The 21,883-nt window shown below is 42.4% G+C and overlaps 1 protein-coding gene across 1 annotated transcript; it reads left to right on the forward strand.

Annotated features, from left to right (window-relative positions):
- The first annotated feature begins 1,957 nt into the window (after window positions 1-1,957).
- On the forward strand, window positions 1,958-18,392 carry LOC8026374 (luciferin 4-monooxygenase). Its single transcript, XM_042291436.1, has 6 exons — window positions 1,958-1,968; window positions 2,425-2,590; window positions 3,189-3,488; window positions 14,631-14,775; window positions 16,862-17,122; window positions 18,259-18,392. The coding sequence occupies exons 1-6, from the start codon at window positions 1,958-1,960 to the stop codon at window positions 18,390-18,392; spliced, it is 1,017 nt and encodes a 338-aa protein (XP_042147370.1).
- The last annotated feature ends 3,491 nt before the right edge of the window (window positions 18,393-21,883 follow it).

Genomic DNA, 21,883 nt, shown 5'->3' on the forward strand with positions numbered 1-21,883 from the left:
TAGTTACCACATGATTCTGTAAACAATGTACGCCGAAAAACATGAAGAAAAGACACAACAGCGCTTGTAGTGTCCCTCTCCTTTTGTCCTCGTTTAACGGCGCACGAAGTTTAAAGCGAAAGTCAACCGAAAGGTCGAGCTCACAAAACAATGCTGGACTGATGGGCGGGACACTGCAAAACCGAAAAACATCTCTCATACAGCGATATCTCTAACGGATATCCGTATTTTTGGAAAAGAATTGCGCGATCGAAAACGGCCGACGAGACCAACGAGACAAATCACGTCACGATTCTCATTCCCTCTCCTCCTCGCTTCGTCCCGTCGGTCTGGTGATTCGAGGTGACGACGAGAGAAGCGAGGTTGCTTCCCTTCATTCTCAAATTTTTTTAGGAGGATAATGACGTCATAACCCTCGCTTGATCGCGGCCTTCTTTACCAAAAGTACGGCCATCCGTTTGAGATATAGATGTATGAGTGATTTTTTCGCAACTTCCGTGAAATAGCGTACGCTAAAATGACGTTCGGCACATGCGCAGTGGTGACGACGCTATTCTTTGCGTACGCAAAGCTTTAGCGTGCTGTATTCTTAAACTCTCTAAGGACGCACAACCGAAACGCGACCGAAAAATATTCGAATTTGCTCGAACGAGCCGAAACCTGACATCTACACACCTATATAGCTGCAAGCGCCAGGTCCACGCTCTGGCACGTCTGCATCACTTGACTGGCCGACTAGGTAATTCTTAAAATCATTCACCAAAGCACAACCGGACAACTGATCGCCTTTTCAGATTATTGCATCTAATACTGTAAACGACTTAATTTTGGCGCCCTATAATTTCCGCGAATGGCTCCAAAGAAATGTTTCAATTACTCGCGGGTTCTAAAATTGAGGTGATCATTATTTTCAGCTCATTGCATTATTTCCTTTCAAATATTTGAAATACTTAGTTATGAATAGAACATGCAACAACGTGAGAACCTTTGCAGGGGTGCTTTCCCGCTGTTAGGTCGTTGCTCAGGGAAGCGTAGCATTTCAATGTAGCTTCCAAGATGTCACCATTTTCCTCAAAAAATCTTTGCGAAACTTTTTTTTTTTTTTTTCGATTTGTAGGCGAGTAGCAAAATTCGGGAAAATTAGGTTCGCGCAAAATTTTTGTCTTTTACAGTATTTGACTTTCACGATGTACGAAGCACTTTTAATCCTTCCCAAAAGTGTGCCCAAATATTTGCGGTTATCTCTGGGACATTATATTTGTGCAGTATGCAGAGTTTACACAACTTTGCAAACAAATTATTTGGCTACGATTCTGCATTAAAGTTTCCGAGTCTTCTGACTCGCTTGTTTTGAAGTGTTGCCTCATGCTGTTTTTATGTGTATTTCATGAGACAGGATAACTTGTCTAGTTGGCGTGGGTTCATGTTCAAAGAGCGCGAATGTTACACGAACTGAAGAACAAAAATTGGATGATACAAGCGCTGACCAACAACTGAGAGTTTATTATGAATAAACCGCGAAAAAAACATTAAGAAACACACGACTCTGTAATTGTGATAGAATGACGCCTGCGCATCACAAAGTTGGGTGCTATTGGTTATACCATTTCATGGGCGATATTCCCCGATTTAAAATTTCTACTTTACTGTCCATCAATGCCAAAGCAGCCTGACTCGCGCAGGTTGTACCCTCCTTTTTTTATTTTGTGAGCCTCTATCCGATACGTTATTCGTCACCCTAGGAATACGTGTCTTCTATGAGCACTATGAGAGCTCTGTATCGACAGGTCTCACTACATATAGCTTTAAATGCTTGTTAGAAAGGTTCATATGCGTAATCTACTTCCCATTGCATCTGATAATGTTTTCCTTATCAAGTCATACTTTGAGGGTTTTTGTTTGTTTTTTGTATATGCTGTTAATGAACATAAATATTATTAAATGATCGCCAATGTAAATGCTAATTGGGTAAGTTGTTATAGTTAATAAATTGTAATTTCTAACAAACTCAATGAAGGTGAAAGTAGAGCCAGTAACTCTCTTCGCTCCATTTTAATTACAGTCATAACCATTTGCTTCAATAACCTGCATTAATTCCTGTCGTCGCACTTTTTGTAAATGGTCAACAATGGACCTTTTGGCAAAGGACCGATTTAGCTATTGCGATTTTCTGGCTAGTTTTGCAGTAGTAAAATTCGCTGTAGACACCCATAAATATTATGAACTGCTGGACTACTGTCCCTTAGCACCCTCTGTAGATCACAATCAGTGCACACTCCATGGTTCGTGAGGAAGTGGACACAGGCATCGTTCACTCATTTGAAGAAAGCTATTCAAGGGTCTCAAAACTGAAATATTTCTAAACATTGTCTCTTCTCCCTCCCCTTAATTCATTGGGACGTGCTTCTTAACAAATCTTTGCAGAAAATTCGGCACTGAAACCGACAGAGATGTCACGCTGGCATGGAACCAATTGGCTCACTTTTCAGGGCTATGTAGTATCCTCACGGCTCTGGCTGGAGCTATCTGTGTAGTTGCCCCTCATACCTTAGGGATGGACCAGTACGCCGATATGATCGACAAATTCAAGGTGAGGGGGCATGCCAACTTTGTTTCTATTTATTGACTACTGCTATGTGCAACTTAAGTTTAAAAAAAAGGAACACGGTACATTTATACGGAAAAATTAAAAGTAGCTGAATTTAATATTCAGCTACTTCAACGCAAGAAACACCAGACTCAAACCGTCTTGCCTTTTTTTTTTTAATAGGAAAATGAGCTGGTGGACAGTGCATTGTCGGAATCGCCACGCATACTTGTCCTCGTAAATGTATTGCTTATTTATTTATATTTAGCAAATGCCTTTTTTCAAAATTAACCTCCCAACTGGGAGGTTAATTTTGAATACGCCCTCCAGTCTGTATGACTGGAGGGCGTATTCCCTCCAGTCATACAAACTGGGGGGAATACGCCAACACATACTATTGCATTTCTGTTTGTGATGAGTATAGCCCCCACAATTCCGATTACGTTCCTTACGGTTGGTTTAATAATTTAAAGACTTGTATCTAAACTTTAAGGTCAAGCCTTTCCGCATCTGCAAGTACTTGGAGATGCGCCAAGTAAGCATGGCAGGTTGTTCATATTCGTATTGTTCGCGGTTGCACATTGGGGTGCCGTGTAATGAGGCTTACCGCGTCTCCTCTCTTCCAGGTAACTTCTCTTTTTGCTTTCCGGGGCACCTTGAGAAACTGGTTCATTACGTTCAGTCCACGGGTAGGAGACTGAACACTCTGCGGCACGTCGACGTCGGAGGTAGCGCGCTCTCGAAACAGCTTGCGGATCTAACCAGGAACGTTTTTGAGAACCTTCGAAGTTTAAGGCTTTTCTACGGAATGACAGAATCAAACGGCTGCGTCTGTGCCCCGCCGAAGGATGTCATCTCTTACACTGACATCGGGTATCCTGCTATCATGAACGAAATCAAGGTAACGAAATTTTAGATATTTTTTTTCAGGTTTATTTTTCCTTTTATCTGAGCCTGCAATTCTCATGCTTACGATGCATTGAATTATGACTATAATAAACGCAGATAGAACGTTTCGTGTCGTGTCTTGAGGCCAGATATATAAGGCTTTGTCGAATCAAAATACAAATAAGCTTCAAAGCAAGTTTTCCGCCAAATGAAAAACAAAATGGGCTGAAATCGCTGCTGCCTTCACGCTGATTCTCGAAGAAATGCGTAAACATTTCGCGCCGCGGTTTTATATAACAAAACTTGGTGAATGCAGCCTCTCAGCACATTCCGCGGGGAGAACATTCCCGAAACCTTTCTTCTCCCTGGTGCAAGCAGATCAGTTGGGTCATTTAGCGTGTGCATAAAGGACGTCCGCGCGGTGCGCGGAAATTGACCTGGCCATTTCGTTCTTGTGCATACATCTGCATTCAGGGGCGACGACACCGTGCGCTTACGGCCCGGTGACATGGTAAGGCTACTGCGTGTCAAGAACGGCGTAGCAGGCCGAAGAACGCAACGTGCAGCCCGGCTGCAGGAGTTTCCGAAGGCGTCCAAAGCGCCCTCACGCACGCCGGCCGTGTGACGTAATACCTTAGCACCGAAGTGCAGTGGGGGACACCGGGGCTATGGCGCACTTGGGCCGCCGGCGGGGCATATCTACATTTACGGCTCTGACACCAGGTAAAGAGCGGACACTGCCGTAGGCTCCAGTGGCCCAGATAGACGAGTGACAGCTAGCGCTCCTTGCGGGCGCTAGCTGTCACTCAATCTAGTTCCGGTTCCGGTCAAGCTAGTTTCGGTTTCGGTTTGGTCGTTTTTGCTCCGGTTCTCCGGTACCCTTTCCCTTCCCTTTCTCCCCATCTTTCCTTCTTGCGTCGCTCCTCGCTACGCTCTCGGGAGCTCTTCAACTCCCCGAGCCACTGTTTTTTTCTTTCTTTTTTTCTTTTAATGTTGACGCAGTTTTATTTTAATTTTTACGATATAATCCGTGCAAAATGCTTAAAACAAAATTGTTACTTCACAATACAGATGCGTATATCTTTTTCTTTATTTTTTCTACTGTAAAACATTGAAGTTACACAACCTCCACATTGACTCGCTGACTGGTGGAGCATTTTGGGGTCAACAACAGTAAGTGGTTCGAAAATATTTTATTGGACCACATTCGTATATACATGACTCACTTCAGACGCTCTGTATGTTTTATAAGAAACAGATAGTAAAACTCACAAAAATAAATGAATATGAAGGAGTTCGGCATATCGTACACTTCGTAATAGATTTTTAGCGGAATCAAGTTAACAAACATTTTCCTCAGGGAAAATGCTGAATGGTCCATTCGCTTTCACGCCGACTTGGGATCAGAAAGCAAAGTCCATAAATAAATAAGACATCGCTATCATTACCACTCAAAAGAGTATAATAAGAGAGCAAAGCACAGAGCGAAGAGTACGAATTTCCATCCGGCTATTATAAAACATACGAATCGGCATAGCCTGAAACACACTGCGGGCGGGCCAATACCAAACACTGAGAATTCTATTCGGAATCTGACAATATTCAACGTTCCTAGACATTCCTCGAAGTACATTTGATCAAAAAGAAAGTATGGCTAAAAAAAAGCGGTTAAAAAACTATAGACAGTGGATACAAAAGTGGATACATTTTCTTTCTAATATCTATAGCAACTATACACTATTTTCCATAGCAATTCTGTACAAAGTGGATAAATACTTTTGCAAAAGGGCCGTGATACGCATTTGCTAGAAATAAGGGAAACAAATTTTTTGAAAGCAAACTGCACCGCTCAATTAATACGCACTTTCTGTTTCTGATTTGCAACCTCCTTCGTTAATACACTATTAACAGTGAAACTTGTCTAGTTGCTTTACAGCAACTGAAGAGTGCAACCAAACTTTGTCCAAGTTCAGGTTAAAAAATCGAACATGCCAACACAAGCGTATTCTGCGAAACATAAAAAAAAAAACATTTGTGGCACTCTGAGCAATGCCAAAACTACCCAGACCTGAAATTGTGCGATAAAAGATAGCACACTCTCCTCAAACATGCGCCACGCTCTCTATTGCGGCAAGAAAGCGATTTTCTAGTTGCTGAATGAAATTAAAGGCAGCCTGGGATGGTATATTAGATTCCCGAAGACCTTTCCAGGCACGTGATATGCTTTAAGCACGAGTGAGTACTGGTGAAGCTTGGCCAAGCTGTCAGATTCTACCCTCAGCAGTTCATTACAGCCACACCTGTGGGTTGCCACTCCAAGGAAATGCTTGATCAAGTAGCCCCTAACGTAACAAGTGGACGAGTCATCAAATATGTTAAACTGGATGTCTGATGTCAGCTTAGAAATATCCTCGAGTGGCGGGAAGTTATCAATTGGACGACATCCCACATTGTCTGAAAGTGAACTTTCATAATGCAAAAATATTGGCAACTTCTTGAAAAGGTCAGCGTTGTCATCCTCTACGTTTCCATTGTTCGACAGTTTGAACAGTTCCTTTATTCCTATCTGTCTCAGTCCTGAGGTGAACTGACACACCTATGAGTTTTTATTGCAGCCTTGCATTTGTCATATAGCTCCAAAAATGTTCTGAAGTCGGTCTTGCTGCAGGCGTCGTTTAAGTAAGAACTTAACGTCATGGCTATTTGAAAGCTCCTCCCAGAGCACGAGGACACTCTTTATAGTAACGTGACACCCCATGATGTTTTTGACTGCATCCTACTTTCGAACTTCCATGTTGAAATCGATCCGAGTTGCAGGTGAAGGAGATCAAATACCTCAGATTCTCTTTTCAGAATTTCATGACGCAACTTCTGCCCGGTCTTCTTGAATTGTGAGCTATTTAGAAAGCTGTCCATTCTATCGCAGAAACAGGCTGTAACCATGGCTGCCTCAGGAAGCTCCTTGGCATAAACAATGAAAAGGATTGCAAGACAGACTGAGGCACTCATTACCTGTGCGGCACGTTTTACTTTCATGTTATTGAAAAGGTTTTGAAAAATGTGTCTCTCTGTAAGTTTCGGAGCCAATCGCAACCTCATCTCATGGGTAGAACGATAAAGTTTAACAATACGGGACCAGTCAATGACCTCATTTCCAATGCAAAATTTGTGTGCTTGGAAATAGTTCCTGGTTGTTTTGATGAGGTGCGAAACATCAAAGGTGAAGTAAACATATTAGTTACCAACTTCAGGAAACACGGCTTACCCACAGACACACCAAGTTGGTTGGCCAAGCTTACGTTTGAAGCCTCTTGATCACAGACCAAAGCCTTTACTGTGAAGCCAGTCTTAAGTTCTTGCAATGAGAGAAATTAGAAGACTGGGGATAACAGAAAACAGTGTTGAAGTGTGCACAACAGTGTATGCAAGTGGCTGAACTCACTTCCTGGAAATTCCAGAGAGCACAACACAACAACCAAGGATCTATCTGAAACACCGTTCAACACCGTCATCTGTAAATCCATGGAAAATGTCGTTCGCAGAGTCATAATTCAATTCCCTTTTCAAAGAAATTTCATCGAAAATCAAGGTACACACACGATTGCAGCCCAACAACCCGACGGAAACAACAGCGCGAGAAGCTCAAGCCGGCTCCACGAACTCAAGCCGAGCATGCGAGCAGGCAGGCAGTCATGCGTCACCTTGTTTGATGCAAAGCCGACCGAACACGCCGCAGCAGAAAGCACAAACGGACGGCACGCACGACACGGACGAACGACGCACAGACGAGCAGAGGCTGAGGCGACGGCGTGCATGAGAGCAGGCACACGGCAGGCCGTGGCAGGCGCCATTCCTCACGTGACTTTTGTGACGTATTAAGTTAAAACTATTTAGTCGTTCTAAGTACTTTAAATAATTCTAAAGCATAACAATTTCAAAAATGAATACTTCTCACGGAAAAAGTTCTAACTAATTTTAACCAAATCACGGAAAAGCGCCACGTAGCGGAGGGCATTAAACGCACTATCTGGAACGCGAATCGACTTCTGTGTCCTCTCTTTACGTTTACTATATTACTCTATGGGCGGGGCGCCGCGACGTGGCGTGTACGCTATTGACGTCAGTCTGTGTCCTATTGACGTCAGTCAATAGGACACAGTATCCTATTGACGTTAGTCTAGCTGTGTAACCCCGACCGTTGTTTCTATATCCCTCTGCGTCATGCCGCCCATCGACATTCTCACAATACGTTCCCGTGTATTTATGGGCCCCCGAGGAGGCATAAAAATGTTCGCGCGCCCGCTGGTCAAAGAAAACTGTGACCACCCGGCTACACAGGTTAGATGACGACAGCAACAACGCAGCTGATAATACATAACACCAAGCGAAAACCCTGTTCATACTCCGTTTTACTTTGTGTTGTACCGCAGCCGACGCTAGAGTTATCGTGTCACGTGGCCTTCCCGTTGGGTACAACTGCACGGGGTATAGCACGATGTCACGTGGCAGGGAGAAAGCACTGGATTAGTTTTGATGCCTCGTAGCATATTCTGCGGTATGTAGTTTAAAGCATCGTTGCATTCAGTTTGTCGCGTCACCGTATTTTTCATTTTTATTGGTGTTCCCAAAAAATAAAGGCAAGCATGAAATTAACAAAAAAAGTAAATTAAACTCGAGACGACGCGCAGTTTATGCCACGCTTGAGCAGTATCACGCAAGGAAGCGCTGTTCAGACCTTTGCTTAAAGGCGGTTAGCTATACCAGCAGATAATCAACAGAGGCTGTGTGCGGTCCGCGGAATACGCTAGCTGACGACGCCCGCAACAGAAAAAGTTTTGTGCGCACGCGCTTAATCTCTCCCGTGACGCCGCATTTTTCCGCGGCACAGCGCTGGCCGTCCCGACGGTCCACGCTCCCTTGATATTATTTAAAAATTGGGCCACTGTACCAAACCACTAATACTAACGCATTAAAAATATCTATGGTGCGACACCAAAATATTTTTTTTAGTCTTAAGAAATGAACCGTAACTCTTTTATAAACTATATTTTTGCAATAAACTAAATCTAATTCGTTCGCAGAAACCAGTGCGCACGTCCACCAGAATGGCAGGGAACATGTTATAATAGAAGTGATATCCTAAGAAAAAAACTAAACTCAGTTATAAATCGTACATATACTCCAAACCATATAGAAAAGATAAGCTACATTGGTAAGGATGTGACAGGCCAAGCGTTGGCAAATCTATTCAATGAGTACTTTGTTAGTCTAAGCAAAGAAAGTCCTGAGTTAGATGTTTCCAAGCTTATAAGTTCTCGAAACTGCGCGTCCATTTTTCTTAGCCTTGTTACAGACACAGATGTAGAAAACGTATTTAATGCATTAAAAAATAGTAAAAGTTGTGACTGTGATGGTTTGCAAATAAAGCCTGTTAAATACATAATTGACATTATATGCCCTTGCTTGACGCATATATTTAACCTTTGCCTTTTAAACGGCGTGTTTCCCAAGTGGATGCCATTGGCGAAAGTTATAGTTTTATCTAAGAAAGGTAATAAAAATGAATTAGGAAACTACCGACCCGTTTCAATTTTGTCAGTATTCTCAAGGGGCCTCGAGAAACTTTTGTTAACTCAAGTGACAGCGTTTGCAGATAATCATAGCTTGATCAGCACATCTCAATTTGGCTTCCGCAAACAAAGGTCAACTGAACTTGCTCTTCTTCAACAAAAGGAATATATTCTTAAAAATTTCGAAAATAAGAAACAAACCCTTGGCTTGTTCATTGACTTTACAAAGGCTTTTGACTATGTCTTGATCATGACTTGCTTATTAAGAAGTTAGACATGTATGGATTTCGTGGTCAATCAGCAGCGCTTATCAATTTATATTTGTCTTATTCTAAACAATATGTGCATATGAACGGTCATTCATCAGTAGTAAAATCAATTACATCAGGCGTTCCTCAGGGAAGCATCCTTGGACCGTTTTTATTCAACCTTTATGTAAATGACGTCATAAATATATCCCAAACAGGGAAGTTTATAATTTATGCTGACGACACCACTTTATTGTTTCCTGGTGATACGGCCACCGAATTCATAGATAACGCGAATGATGCACTGAGGCAACTAGAGAGATGGAGCAAAAGTAACGCTATGAAAGTGAACGTAAATAAAACTAAGGCAATTTTATTCCGCCCAAGAAATAAACAAGTAGATATAACCAATGCAATTTTTTGGAACTCCACTAAAATAGAATTAGTTTCAGCATTTAAAACCCTAGGTATATCTTTCTCGGAGACTATGTCATGGGATGATCATATTAATTTCATTATATCCAAATTATCCAGCGTTGCTGGCTTAATATACCGCAATAAGCATATCTTGCCACGTAGAATAAAACTGTTACTATATAATCCTTTATTTTATTCCCACATAAACTATGGTCATTTAATATGGGGTACAACCACACTTACCAATTTTCAAAAGGTATTCGTACTGCAAAAAAAAATATAGATATTAAGAAGTATTTGCAATGTTTCACTGGAATACCCGGCAGATTTGCTTTTCAATGAACTTGGTGTAATAAAAAAATTGCTTAAGATATAAAATTGAACAAAATAAGCACATACGACATCTTGAAGAGTTATCAAATCTAAAAAGAAGAGAATACAGTTATCAAACACGTATAATGTTACCCTGGCAAGTGCCTTTCTCTCGAACAGATTACGGTCGTCAAACCATAGCTCACACACTTCCAACAATTCTGAATCAGCTTTCTACAAATCACATAGAACTTGATAACCTATCAGTGGGCGGTCTGCGGGAAATGATGCTCTCTAGCCGGAACGACCATGACTGAAAGATGCTTTTGAAGGTTTTGTTGTTTTTGAATGTTTTTGTTGTATTTCTTATAGGAGAGTGGTTTTGTGCAATGTATATTTTTCTTGTTGGTGTATTTCATGTGTTTGCGTTCGAAAACACTGCGGCAGTGTCCTCTTATAGAGCTCGACTTTGTTCCTAATATACGTGCAAATGATTCTTCCGTGTAAAAATAATGTTGATTTTTTTTTCCCATCTTTTTTTTTTTCGCTGTTCTGCCGCTGCTGATGTGGTGGGGGCTTGGGACCAGTCAAGCTGTGCTAACAGCTTTTTTTCCAAGCCGCCCTCCAACCTGTACTTTGTTGGAAAATAAACTCCTATTATAACCTATTATTATACCTAAGTTTTAAAACGAGCGATGGAATTTGTTTTTCAGTATGTGCTCAACTAAGCGGAGCTAACGGCTGTGCCAGGTGCACAGTTCCTTGAGACTGGAGATGGTTCAAGGTTGCATTTTGCGACATCTACATATTAAATACACAATTTTACCACGTTGATTGGGATGAAGTTCAATTGAAATGAAGATAAAAAAACTTTGACTACACGGCGCTGCGAAGGGTTACGAGTAATCAGCACTAAGACGAGACAGACAACGCGACATAGAAACATCGGCGCGAATCAATAACTGGTCTTTTTTTTCCACAGGAGAGTGGAACAAAAAGCGAAAAAAAAAAGAAAGAAGACAAAAGAGAGAGAGAGAGAACTGAAAAAAAACCATATAAATATCTAACTGCTGTTTAGCGATTTCCGCCATCAAAAACGCTCAAACTTACGCCGTTGTCACTGAGGTACGTGCGCAAGGCCCGTGCGTTCCTGACGTCCTGAAAAACGCATTCACCACTTCGCCTGTGCTTTCAGCTAGTCAATATGATTGTTTTTTTGTTTTTTTTTGGGGGGGATTGCGCCGCACAACTGTATCTTGCACATTGCGCTGCCAGATTTCTCGGGACTTGCGACAGCTTGCAGATGTTTTTGTGCTCTCGTAGTCTAAACATCCTCCTGTCTGCCCTATATAGGCTTTTTCAAACGCTAGCGGTATTTTTTACGACTCCCTCAGCACAAAAAAAAAAAGAAGAAATAGAAACGTTTTTCTCTTTTTTTTTTTACTGCAACGCGTGTGTCAGTAAGCCTTCAATTTTCCTCACAAAAAAAGAAAAATATAGTTACCTAAAAGTGTGGAACGCAATAGCGTTAACGGGGTCCGTTCGCATCGCCTCCTCGTTGGCTACTCATGCTCTTCCTGCCAATGAGCAGGAAGTGCGGCGGACATGGCCTTGTCAGTAGCGTGTCCGGCTGGCAAGCGAAGGGTGGTGGGTTCGAATACCGCGTACAATTCTTCCCATTCTCTTCAAGGGAAATGAAGTACTTTATAACGCGGAATTATTTGAAACGTGCGGCGACCTTTAATTCGCATGTTCTTTAATAACTTTCATTTGACGTGCTACATCATGTCTCACGTGAGCGTTGTGGGTTGTTTGAAATTCTCTCACGAGATTATGTGGCTGTGACGTTATTACCCTATCGACCAATCAGTAGTTTTCCGCCACAGCGCCACGGACGCCGGCCTTTCTGCGACGCGGGCGCCTCAACGCTTACGCGTTAGAAGACCAACGTGTCGTGGGCCGCACGCACGCGCTTCGGTGACGACGGCGTAGTCTTTTTTCGTGTCAGTGCCACTAAATCCCAAGCTCCACCTGAAGCACTATTAAACATCGCCCCCGTCGTACGTTAGTCAAATTTGGGGGTTTACGTGCCAGACCAACGACGGGCATCTGGCACGCCCCAGCGGAGGACTGAGGATTAATTTCGACCACCTGCGGATCTTTTGACGTGCAACCGAAAGCTCGGTTAAACGGCGCCTCCTCCGCAATAAGCCTCCGTCAGATCGCGGGCACCTCGGTCGGGATTCGAACACGCCACAGGTCGTACGTTAGGATGCTTTAAGTTAACGCGAAGGTGCGACCAGATATGAGGCATTCTTTTGTAAAAATATGGATAAAAATACGCCTTCTCAAATAAAAGTAACGATATATTTAACTCCGCACACAAACTGGTATTGATTTGCGAATTTTCATGTCGAAGTAAAATAGCTTTAGTGTGGACTCTCTTTCGCTTGAGTTGCGGCTATATTTAAACACTTACAATCTTGTATAGCGCGCGCTCGTTTAAACGTGCATGCTTTTGTTTTATATATTATTAAATACACATAACTTATGTACGTTATTTTGTTGTCTTTCTCTTACGAACATTACGACAAAATAGTTTATATATAAGAAGCCTTAAATTTATCATGACACAAAACTTACACACTTCTTAGCATGAATTCTTCAAACATCATATACAAACCAAGTTTCACAACTCATAGAGTTCTATTCTCTGCAAGGCTATCTGTCTTACTGTTCGTACTATATGTTTGATGACCAGACATTTCTAACGAAACTCTGAAGTTACCAGCCATCCTTTTAGCCCGTCCTCCCCCCCCCCCCCTCCCCCCGCCCTTTTTCCGGGTGGCTTACCGCCGAATTCAGAAACCTCACTCAAACTACACTCAAACTGAAGGGCCCCTCCACTTCCTCGAGGAAGGCGCGAGGGCCGGCGCTGGCCAATCGCGAGGACGGATCCGCCGTCGCGATTGGCCAGCGCCGGCCGTCGCGCCTTCCTCGAGGAAGTGGAGGGGCCCATCAGTTTGAGTGTAGTTTGAGTGAGGTTTCTGAATTCGGCGGTTAGGCTTTCAACACTTCCTAGACAGGGGTAGATGGTTAAGGAATATTGGAAGTTTGTGTATACGTTGTTACCATCAATCTCCACTTGCATTCACAGAACGTAAGGCCTGGGAATCTTTAGATGCTCAAAGCCTTTTTTTACGTCAACCTCGACGCAAATCTTTTTTTTTTTCGGTTGTTTGCAAAGTGGTGTTACATCCGCATCTCGCCCGCAATGAAGTGGGAAGCACACTTATTCAAAGAACCGGACTTACCATGCAAGCAATATTAGTTAAACTCTCAAGTTCAAAAAGCTGCCTTTCAAAAAGACAAAAAAAAAAAAAAAGTCAAAGTGCACGCGAGCTAGTGTAGCGGATCTGTGCGCGCCCTTTTGTTTTCGTCTCTTCACTTCCTTCTTGCTTCCTGCCGGCCCAGAAAGAGAGAAAGAGTATATGACTTCTCTGTGTCAACACTGGGGAGAAAAGCGATATGTTTGGTAAAGCCGTAGTTAGAACACAGCGTCTCAGTGTGTCAACAGGATATCTATGCAAAAATGTTCCGAAAGCCGAACTTCAGGATTACAAAGCAAATACCTCTGACTTATATAACAATGTCAACAATTTACGAGCGGACATTTCATCTCCCGTGCGGGAGACATCATCAGTGCAGCCTAAAAACAACCCGACTAGCTATCAGCAACCAAACGCTTGCTTTTTCCTTGTTGTTATGTCATTGTTGACAATGTTTTATAAGTCGAAGGTGTTTGTTTTGCAACAGGATCTAGCTGACGTGTTGGGGTTCCAGTGGGTAGGGAAGACTTTGCGAACGCGTTGTTTTTAGCCACTAAGCCGCGCGTCCAGATGGCACCGTCTATTTGGAAAAACGTGGATTGAAAATGTGTCTAGTGCAGCGGGCGACATCTTCACATAGAAACGAGGCAAGATGCCCGATGAAACTTTTTGAGTTGCTCAACGTCACAAAGTGTGAGTTGCCGCCACAATGAGCGCTTTCCTAACAGTTGTGTCTCGTTTTTTACCCTAGGACAGCAATGTTAAAATAAAACCGCGAATGTAACGGATTACTTTTTGAAGTAAGGGTCACTTACTTTTATGGAAGTGTAATTGTAACTGTAATTAGTTACATTTAGCCATAGATAATTGTAAATGTAACTCCTTACTTTTTTTAGTAACGTATACAAGTCTTCCGCAAGCCAATCGCTTTACCTACGAATCTAATGCTTTGATATAAAATCACAATCCTGATGGCATGTGGATGCTCCCTATTTTGTTTTTGTGTGGCATCATTCTTGGGCACTGTGGACACGTCCCGAAGTAGGATACCGCAAATTCCTCCCTTCGCCCCCTCCCCTCCCCCCCCCCCCCCCCCCCCCCCCAGAAAAGAAAAAAGAAAAGAACAGTACAGAATTTTAAGAATTAGGCCGTAAGCTTGGCTCGCGGCACGTCCGTTTGGAGCATGCAGACATTCGAATGATACCTGAATATCCTCTTTGTTGGCACCTCATTCGCTTCAAATACATATTTTTTTTTAAAGTGGCAATTCTTTCTTTAGGTTGTAAACGTGACCAATGGTAAATCACTGGGACCGAATGAGCCTGGCGAGCTCTGCTACCGCTCGCCCACGGCATCTAGGGGCTATTACAAGTGTCATCGGGAAACTACCCAGTTCAGAGACAGCGAGGGATGGTGTCGGTCTGGTAAGTATTTCCCGATATCAACTCCAGGTCGGTTTCGCACCACTTCCACTGGAATTGTGTCTTACGTCGATTATTACTACGTACTGCTCACACCGTCACTTTTTCGTAGAAGTCGTTGAGAAGTTGAGGACGGCAAGGCAGCTCTTTCGAATACCCGGCCTCCAGCACGCTTTCGTTGCATTGCGTCGTCCTTTGGCTGAGTGTCCACGCTCGAGGCTCGCGAGACAGTGTTGTAGGTACAAGGCTGTACGTATAATTCTAAATTCTGACTATGATGTACATACGTCCCCCTTTTTCAAACGCCATAAGATATTCAATGTTTATCAACTGCACAGCCCCCATATAAACTCGCAATCTATATTTTTCTGGACTCGAGATTTTCGGAACCAACGTATCTTTGATTTTCCATGCGACCAGGCCATCACTATGACACGGCATGATATATACATACTTCCTAAAATTAGGACAACCATACACACACATACACTGGCGTATCAAATTCTGAACTATTTAAATACGTGTAGTGACATTCAAAAACTTATCACATCTAGTACTTCAATAAGCAAATTTAAGTGCATACTGAAAAAAAAACCTTGATAGCAATAGAACCATAAAGAGGAAATCAAATTGAAACTGAAGTGACTGTTTGGTATGGATTGTTCATCTGCGACTTGTTATGTTGTAAGAGCGTTTTTGATATTTTGTTTAGTTGTTAACGGTAACTATTCTTGTATTACTGCGGCATCGAGTCCTCGTCAGCCCATCTGGTCTTTTGCCTTGAAACTTAAAGAAAAGGTAGGAATGTAGAGCTACTAAAGAAGCTACGATTCAGAGTAACGACACTTACTTTTCTTAGTGGTTAAAATCATGGTGGCCGGTTATCTCAAGCTTTATTTGAAACCACAGGGAACGCTTTTCCGTTTTTCCCAAATGTTTAAACAGTTCGCGACATGGCGAAGCAATATTACGTGTTTTAAAAGTAAAAAGAAAAGCCAATCTGAAGGCGTCGGTAATCAGTACACTCTTAACCAGGGCAAAGATCATCTGCTCATTGGAAGGGGGCAGAAAAAAAGAGGAACAAACCGTCATTGCGTACCTTAAAAAAAAAAAAAAAAAAACGGTTACACGAGCAGCTTCATCCATCGTAATGACATGTGCAGCAACAGTCAAGTGCAAATTCCCGCCCAAACTCGCGCATCCGCGTTTCCCATCATAAACGAAACAAGCGAGGCACTCGGACGTGTCCTGGCTAAAGAAGGTATTCAAATGGCGGAAAAGTCTGTGTCTACCCTTGGACGACTCATGCCACGCCCAAAAGACCGCAGAGCTAAAGACAGAGCCTAAGGCGTTATATATGAAATTATTGCGGGGTTTGCACGGCCTCATACATCGGCGAAACATAGAACTTTATAGAAAGAATCTGTCGGCACAAAAACGACGTATGCAAGTTTGATCATGCACGTGGCGCGGTCGCTGAGCCCTGCGACGTCAAGGACCATCGTATTAACTTTATCGTCACAACAACACATGCATCATTGACGTTGAGACGAATCCCGAAAGAGATTGTTACTCAAATCCTGGCATATTCAGATAACAACACAGAACATCAATCGGTCTCTCGGAGCTTTACCATCCGCATATCTGAACGGGCTTTGTCACTTTATTGAAAAGGTACAGCCGTAGAAAAAGACCAGACACCCATTGTAGAAGAAAAAGAAAACGACAGTGCTCCCTAACGGCCGTAGCCGTAGTCGCCCCTGACGAAGAGGCCGAATTGGCTTCGAAACGTAGGGTCCCGATAGAAGGACTTGGTTGGTGTTTTTAATAATATTACATGAGCTTGCAAACACCGAATCTAATGCCGAGAATGTCGCACTTTTGAAGTGTTTTGCAGATGAATCTGCTTTGTACTACGCACCAAAGTGGCGGCGCCCTCAAAAATATCAATACACAGAGTTCCGATACTCTAAGCGTAGCGCATTGAGAGGCTCTGGTAGCAAGCTTGCGCTGAAACCGGGACAAGCGGAACTCCTCCCTGCCTTTCTCATTATGTCGGTGACTAGAGCTGATCTCTGCATTCTTCCAGGCGATTTTGCCTACTACAATACAGATGGCCGAGTTCACTTCGTGGAACGAATCAAAGAAATGATCAAGTGCATGGACCAACAAGTAGTGCCTACAGAACTCGAAGTGCTGCTCGCCAAACACGGCGGTATCGCCGAGGTGGCTGTGCTGGGTGTGCCACACCCGGTCTACGGAGAAGCACCGGCCGCCATCGTCGTGCCCAAGAAGGAGATCGAGAACGTTGGTGGAGCAATGGAAAGAGAAATCAAGGATATCATTGCAGGTATCTCAAATTCATTACCCAGTTCAGCGGTGTTCTACTTTAAATTACAGGGCATTTTCTCAATGAAAGATGCTCTTTGAATGCATATCATCCCGATTTTTTTCGTGATTTTAAGGTCCCCCTCGCGAAATGACTAGTGAAAGCACATGTATTTATCTGTCAGATGCGAGCGAGGTTTGTATTTTGACTAACTCCTTATAATATAAATGAGAGTTTGTGTCTTTTATAATTGTTCAACTAAGACAACTGCCACATATTCCTTTCGATGCACTGACCCAAATGGATGTCTCTGGGATCTTCGTTTTAATATCGCAAATTGATTCTCAAAGAACAGTGAAAGCGTACCCTTTTCTCTCTCACGATGCACCAATCACTTATTTCAGAGGAAAAGAGTTCTTCGACTAGGGGGTTTAAAAGCCTTGGTGGACATTATAATCACATCTTAACATGACACGCATCCTACGTCCTCAGCTTTTCTATGTCTATCAGCAACCCTTTTGTGACTTCGCATATTGAAGATCAGTACCTTCAAATATCGAACTGCCTACCGGAAGGAAAGAAAACTCCGAACAATTGTTTGTATTGGTAACGCTAGCTATGATTCTAATTTAATCTCTACCGAACATGAATGCACAGCTCGCTTAATGTCGCAAGACCTTTGTACAATGGTAAAACGCGGGCAAGCTGGTAGAAGTAGAACACAAACAGAGCGATCCTGATCCTTTCCGTAGAGGTAGTTGACGAGAAGAAAAATTTTGATGAGAATACATAGCTTGCACTGCCGTCACTTGATCTTGATCAAATAACATATCGGGGGAAAAGGCGCATGAGAGCGTAACTTTCGCTGCGTTAACGAGGCGCTTCTGGGGACCAGAAAGAAGAGCGGGCTAATGTCACATGCAAGCTACGTATACAGATGAAAATTTTCCGGGTGTGATATAAAATCTGAAGCGTCCCCCCCCCCCCCCCCCCTCCCCCATATTAAGATTTTCAGTAAAAATTGCACTTTAGGGGTTTCCAATTAGGTATGCTCGCCGCTTACTCTGGAAAATAGTTCACGGCCACTTTTAAGAGTGTTTGTACCTTTTCAGTCCGCATTTTTTTTCTCTAAAGAGCGCTCTCTACTCCCTCCGAAGGAACCTGTGCTGAGCACAAGCATCTCTACGGAGGCGTCTTCTTCCTGGAAGCTCTTCCGAAAACGGAGAACGGAAAGGTTCAGAGGAAAGCACTTTTCGATACTTGGGCTAAGTGTACCCGGCTGCCTCTATAACGAGCAAGTGAACAACTCCCTGCAGCCAATTTTCTTCAGCCAGCCTATATGAGAGCTTTGGAATTGGTCGCTTCAGTGTATCTTGACCTGGTATTGTGGGATCCGTCTATGACTTTTCTCAATAAATGTTAGACAGGTATGGGCAGAATGATTTCCGAAATGTATTGAATCAAATGCCTACAAAATGTATTTCCGCATCTTCATATACGTTTTCAAATACATTTTGTGCTTAACAACTTTCATGTTATACTTAAATTAACCCAGGAGCATTCCTATTAGTTTTCGAAGGCTGATTAGAAGCTAATTAGAGGCTTGGCTTCAGTGTTGCGGAATGAGTACGCCCATTCTATTTCAGCTTCATTCCTAAAATTTGGAGTTTCTGACAATTCCACTCCTTTCAGATCTTAGGAATGGAGACACTGGGCCCGTTCAAAGTCCAGGAAGGGCTGAACTTTGTCATTTCATTCATCTAACTCCTAAACGCAAAAAAGGGCTCTTAAGAGCTACATTGTGTTATCGGAAGAAGCAGTATCAACCTGACATTCTCAAGGTCAGAGACAAGTGAAAAACTGTGCAAAATATTTCGTCAGAGCACTCATTTTATTAAGTCGAAAAGTAGCTTAGCGGTGGTCGTACGAGTGCGCTTCGTGTCCCTTGGTGTCACTACAAAGACCTCGATCAAGCAATTCAGCGAAAAGAAAAAATGAAAGGTTTGCAACACACGCCAGAAATTAAACCAGCAATTTTCTCCGGAAACGGCCCGCGTACAAATACACAAATACAAAAACATCAAAAACATCCGTTTTTGGTGTTTTTGCGTAGCTTATGAGCTTCAGCTAGCTTGACGCATTATTCGGACTTTCCCGAATAAACAAAAATGTGTGGTTCACATTAAAGGATGAGTTTGCAACAGTAGTATACCATCATATTCGGAAAATTAGTGAGCATGAGAGTGCATTGACCAGTTCACTCTTTGCCAGTGGAAATACTAAAGAGTCTGAACATTGAAGCACGGGACGAGAATGTGGTTAACTCGCAGCGGCTCTGGGTCACTTTGGAGTTTTGACCCTGCGTTTCGAGTGTAGTAAAAGCTGCCTGCGAGGCTTTTCACTTGTGTGTCTGCCGCAATACATTGTAATCGTTACCGCCACGTTCATGATTCACTTTGTGCAATGCGGTGTGAAGCGGGTTTTGTTGGTTACAGTAATGGGGAGTATATCAAATAGTAGTATTTAGAATACGTCTCTAAAAAGCTTTTAGCTTCTTGTTTTCCTTTTTTTAACGTTAACATCTTAGACGAATATGTGTGGCTGGGTAGAACTAGAGTAATAAAAACGAAATACTCCAATCAGAGCTTTCAAAAAGTGCCTTGGTTGGAGTATTTCCTTAATTACTATATTTCAGTATTTGGAATTTCGTATTTAATTACATATTAGCGATTACACATGTTTGTGGATTGTATATGAAGCTAAAGTATTCAATATTTCAATAAATTCTATTTCAAATACCCGTTGCTCCTCGCAATTAGACGCGATTTTGTGCTATGGGAGTGTCGATAAATCTCATAAAAATTGCTGCGCTTTGCACGCAATAAACGTTGAAACAAAGGAAAGAAGAGGAGAACAATGAATTATTGGAGTGGGTAGAATTATGAACTCTTCCCTTGGGTGCGTTTATTTTTGAAAGAATTCGCATTAACGACTGTTTGAAAAATGCTTTGTTGCTTTTATTAAACCTTTGAAAGTAAACTCGCTCTGAAAACATTGTTTTTCACGTTGCACTTCCGTTTCATATGCGAAATGTCTTTTATTTTTAAAGCTGCAACTTTTATTTTAAGCTTTTTCTCCTTCGGACAAACTGACTCCCATATTTAATTCGGCACGGTATTTTTATGCAGAGAGAAATTAATGTCTAAACTGTCAAATTATGAAAGCAAGGTATATTTCTAAAACTATTTCTAGATTATGAAAGACCCACCTGCCTTGGTATTTGTATCTTGTATTTCATAACTTTTCCAAAAAGTGCAATTGCCTTATAACTAAATACATTTTCGTCTAAGTGCTTTGTATTTGTAATTTAATATGACTGTTTAATTATTTCACTCATCCCGAAATTCAGGGTGTACGAGGGCGCTCTGTTTTTTTCCGCCTTTGGTAGACCGACAATCATAGATGATTGCGCAGTGCGGAAGGGGTTTTTGTATGCCGGCAAAAGAGTTATTTGATATTCGGCTGAACGAATGCACAAGCTAACTTAAATTTTGACATTCAGATGTGTTTAGTTCTATGTGACCCTGTAACAAAAGTAACTAAAAGAGCGGACACGTACTATAGTATGAGCAATTTCATACGATCCTTTCATTCTCCCTCTACTGCATACGCATAACAGTTTCCCAAGTATAAAAATTCAACACTTACAACAAACTGTAGCAGCTGTAGAATGAAGTTTGTCTGAATAAGTGGTGACTTCATGCAACGTTGAAAAGTTCCAGATTCATATCTATTGAAACCGATCATCTGCGTGTCCTGCCAAACTATGCTGAAATCCACGCGCCCAATCGTCAGGTGGCAGGGACTGATTTTTTACCTTATTTTGCCACTAACCACGCTGATCAGTCCGGCAGCCACCTGCGGTGCCTTTTGTTCGACGCTCTGTGTCTATGAATTAAAGAATTGGTCTGGTATAGGCAGGGTTGCCGTTCATATCTGATGCTCACACTCTGATGATTCATCTGGAGTACAGCAGGCAGATCCATGATTTGAATATGATGTTCGCACTGGTGATGCATGATTGAAGCGCCGTAGTAAGCGGAGTGAAAACTCACATGTGATTATCGTACTGCGGCGCGTCGTTGAATCGATATTGCATGCAAAGGAGGGCTCATACCTGATGCCGAACCTACGGTGCTTGATTCGATTACTGTCAGGCAGAGTGATCATTGATCTTTGATGCTCACAATGTGACGCATGATTTAATTGCTACCGCAGGCAGAGGAAATATCCGCATCTGATGTTTGTACTATGGAGATTGACTAAATTGCTATGGTAGGCAAAGTGAGAATTTATAGTTTACTTTTCCGCCGTGATTCTTGACTAAAGTTCTGATTGGTTTGATGCTATGGCAGGCAGAGCGCGCATTCATAATTGGTGCCTGTACTATGACGCTTGATATTAAAGCATAAAATGCTTTTTAACGCCTCTCCCAGTCCCAAAATTGTGTCTGTCCGTCCGTCCGTGCATTTTCCGCTAAATTTAGCTGGGAAAGTGGCATCACGCGACGTCACCTGACCTATACACCTTGGAGAAATTGACGGCACGGGATCTATACGTCAATTCCTATTCCCCGCTGAATTGAGCGGGGAAACTCAGCTCGAATTTAAATTTAGAACTCATTACCTGGAAATATTTGATCACTATCGCCTTCTAAATTTCATGTTTTTCGATAACAGTGGTAGGTGTTAATGTTTATGTTGTTTGATGTAGTGTTACTCT

The sequence above is a fragment of the Ixodes scapularis genome, unplaced genomic scaffold (assembly GCF_016920785.2).
Source record: "Ixodes scapularis isolate PalLabHiFi unplaced genomic scaffold, ASM1692078v2 PGA_scaffold2__306_contigs__length_199485367, whole genome shotgun sequence".
NCBI classification, from domain to species: domain Eukaryota; kingdom Metazoa; phylum Arthropoda; class Arachnida; order Ixodida; family Ixodidae; genus Ixodes; species Ixodes scapularis.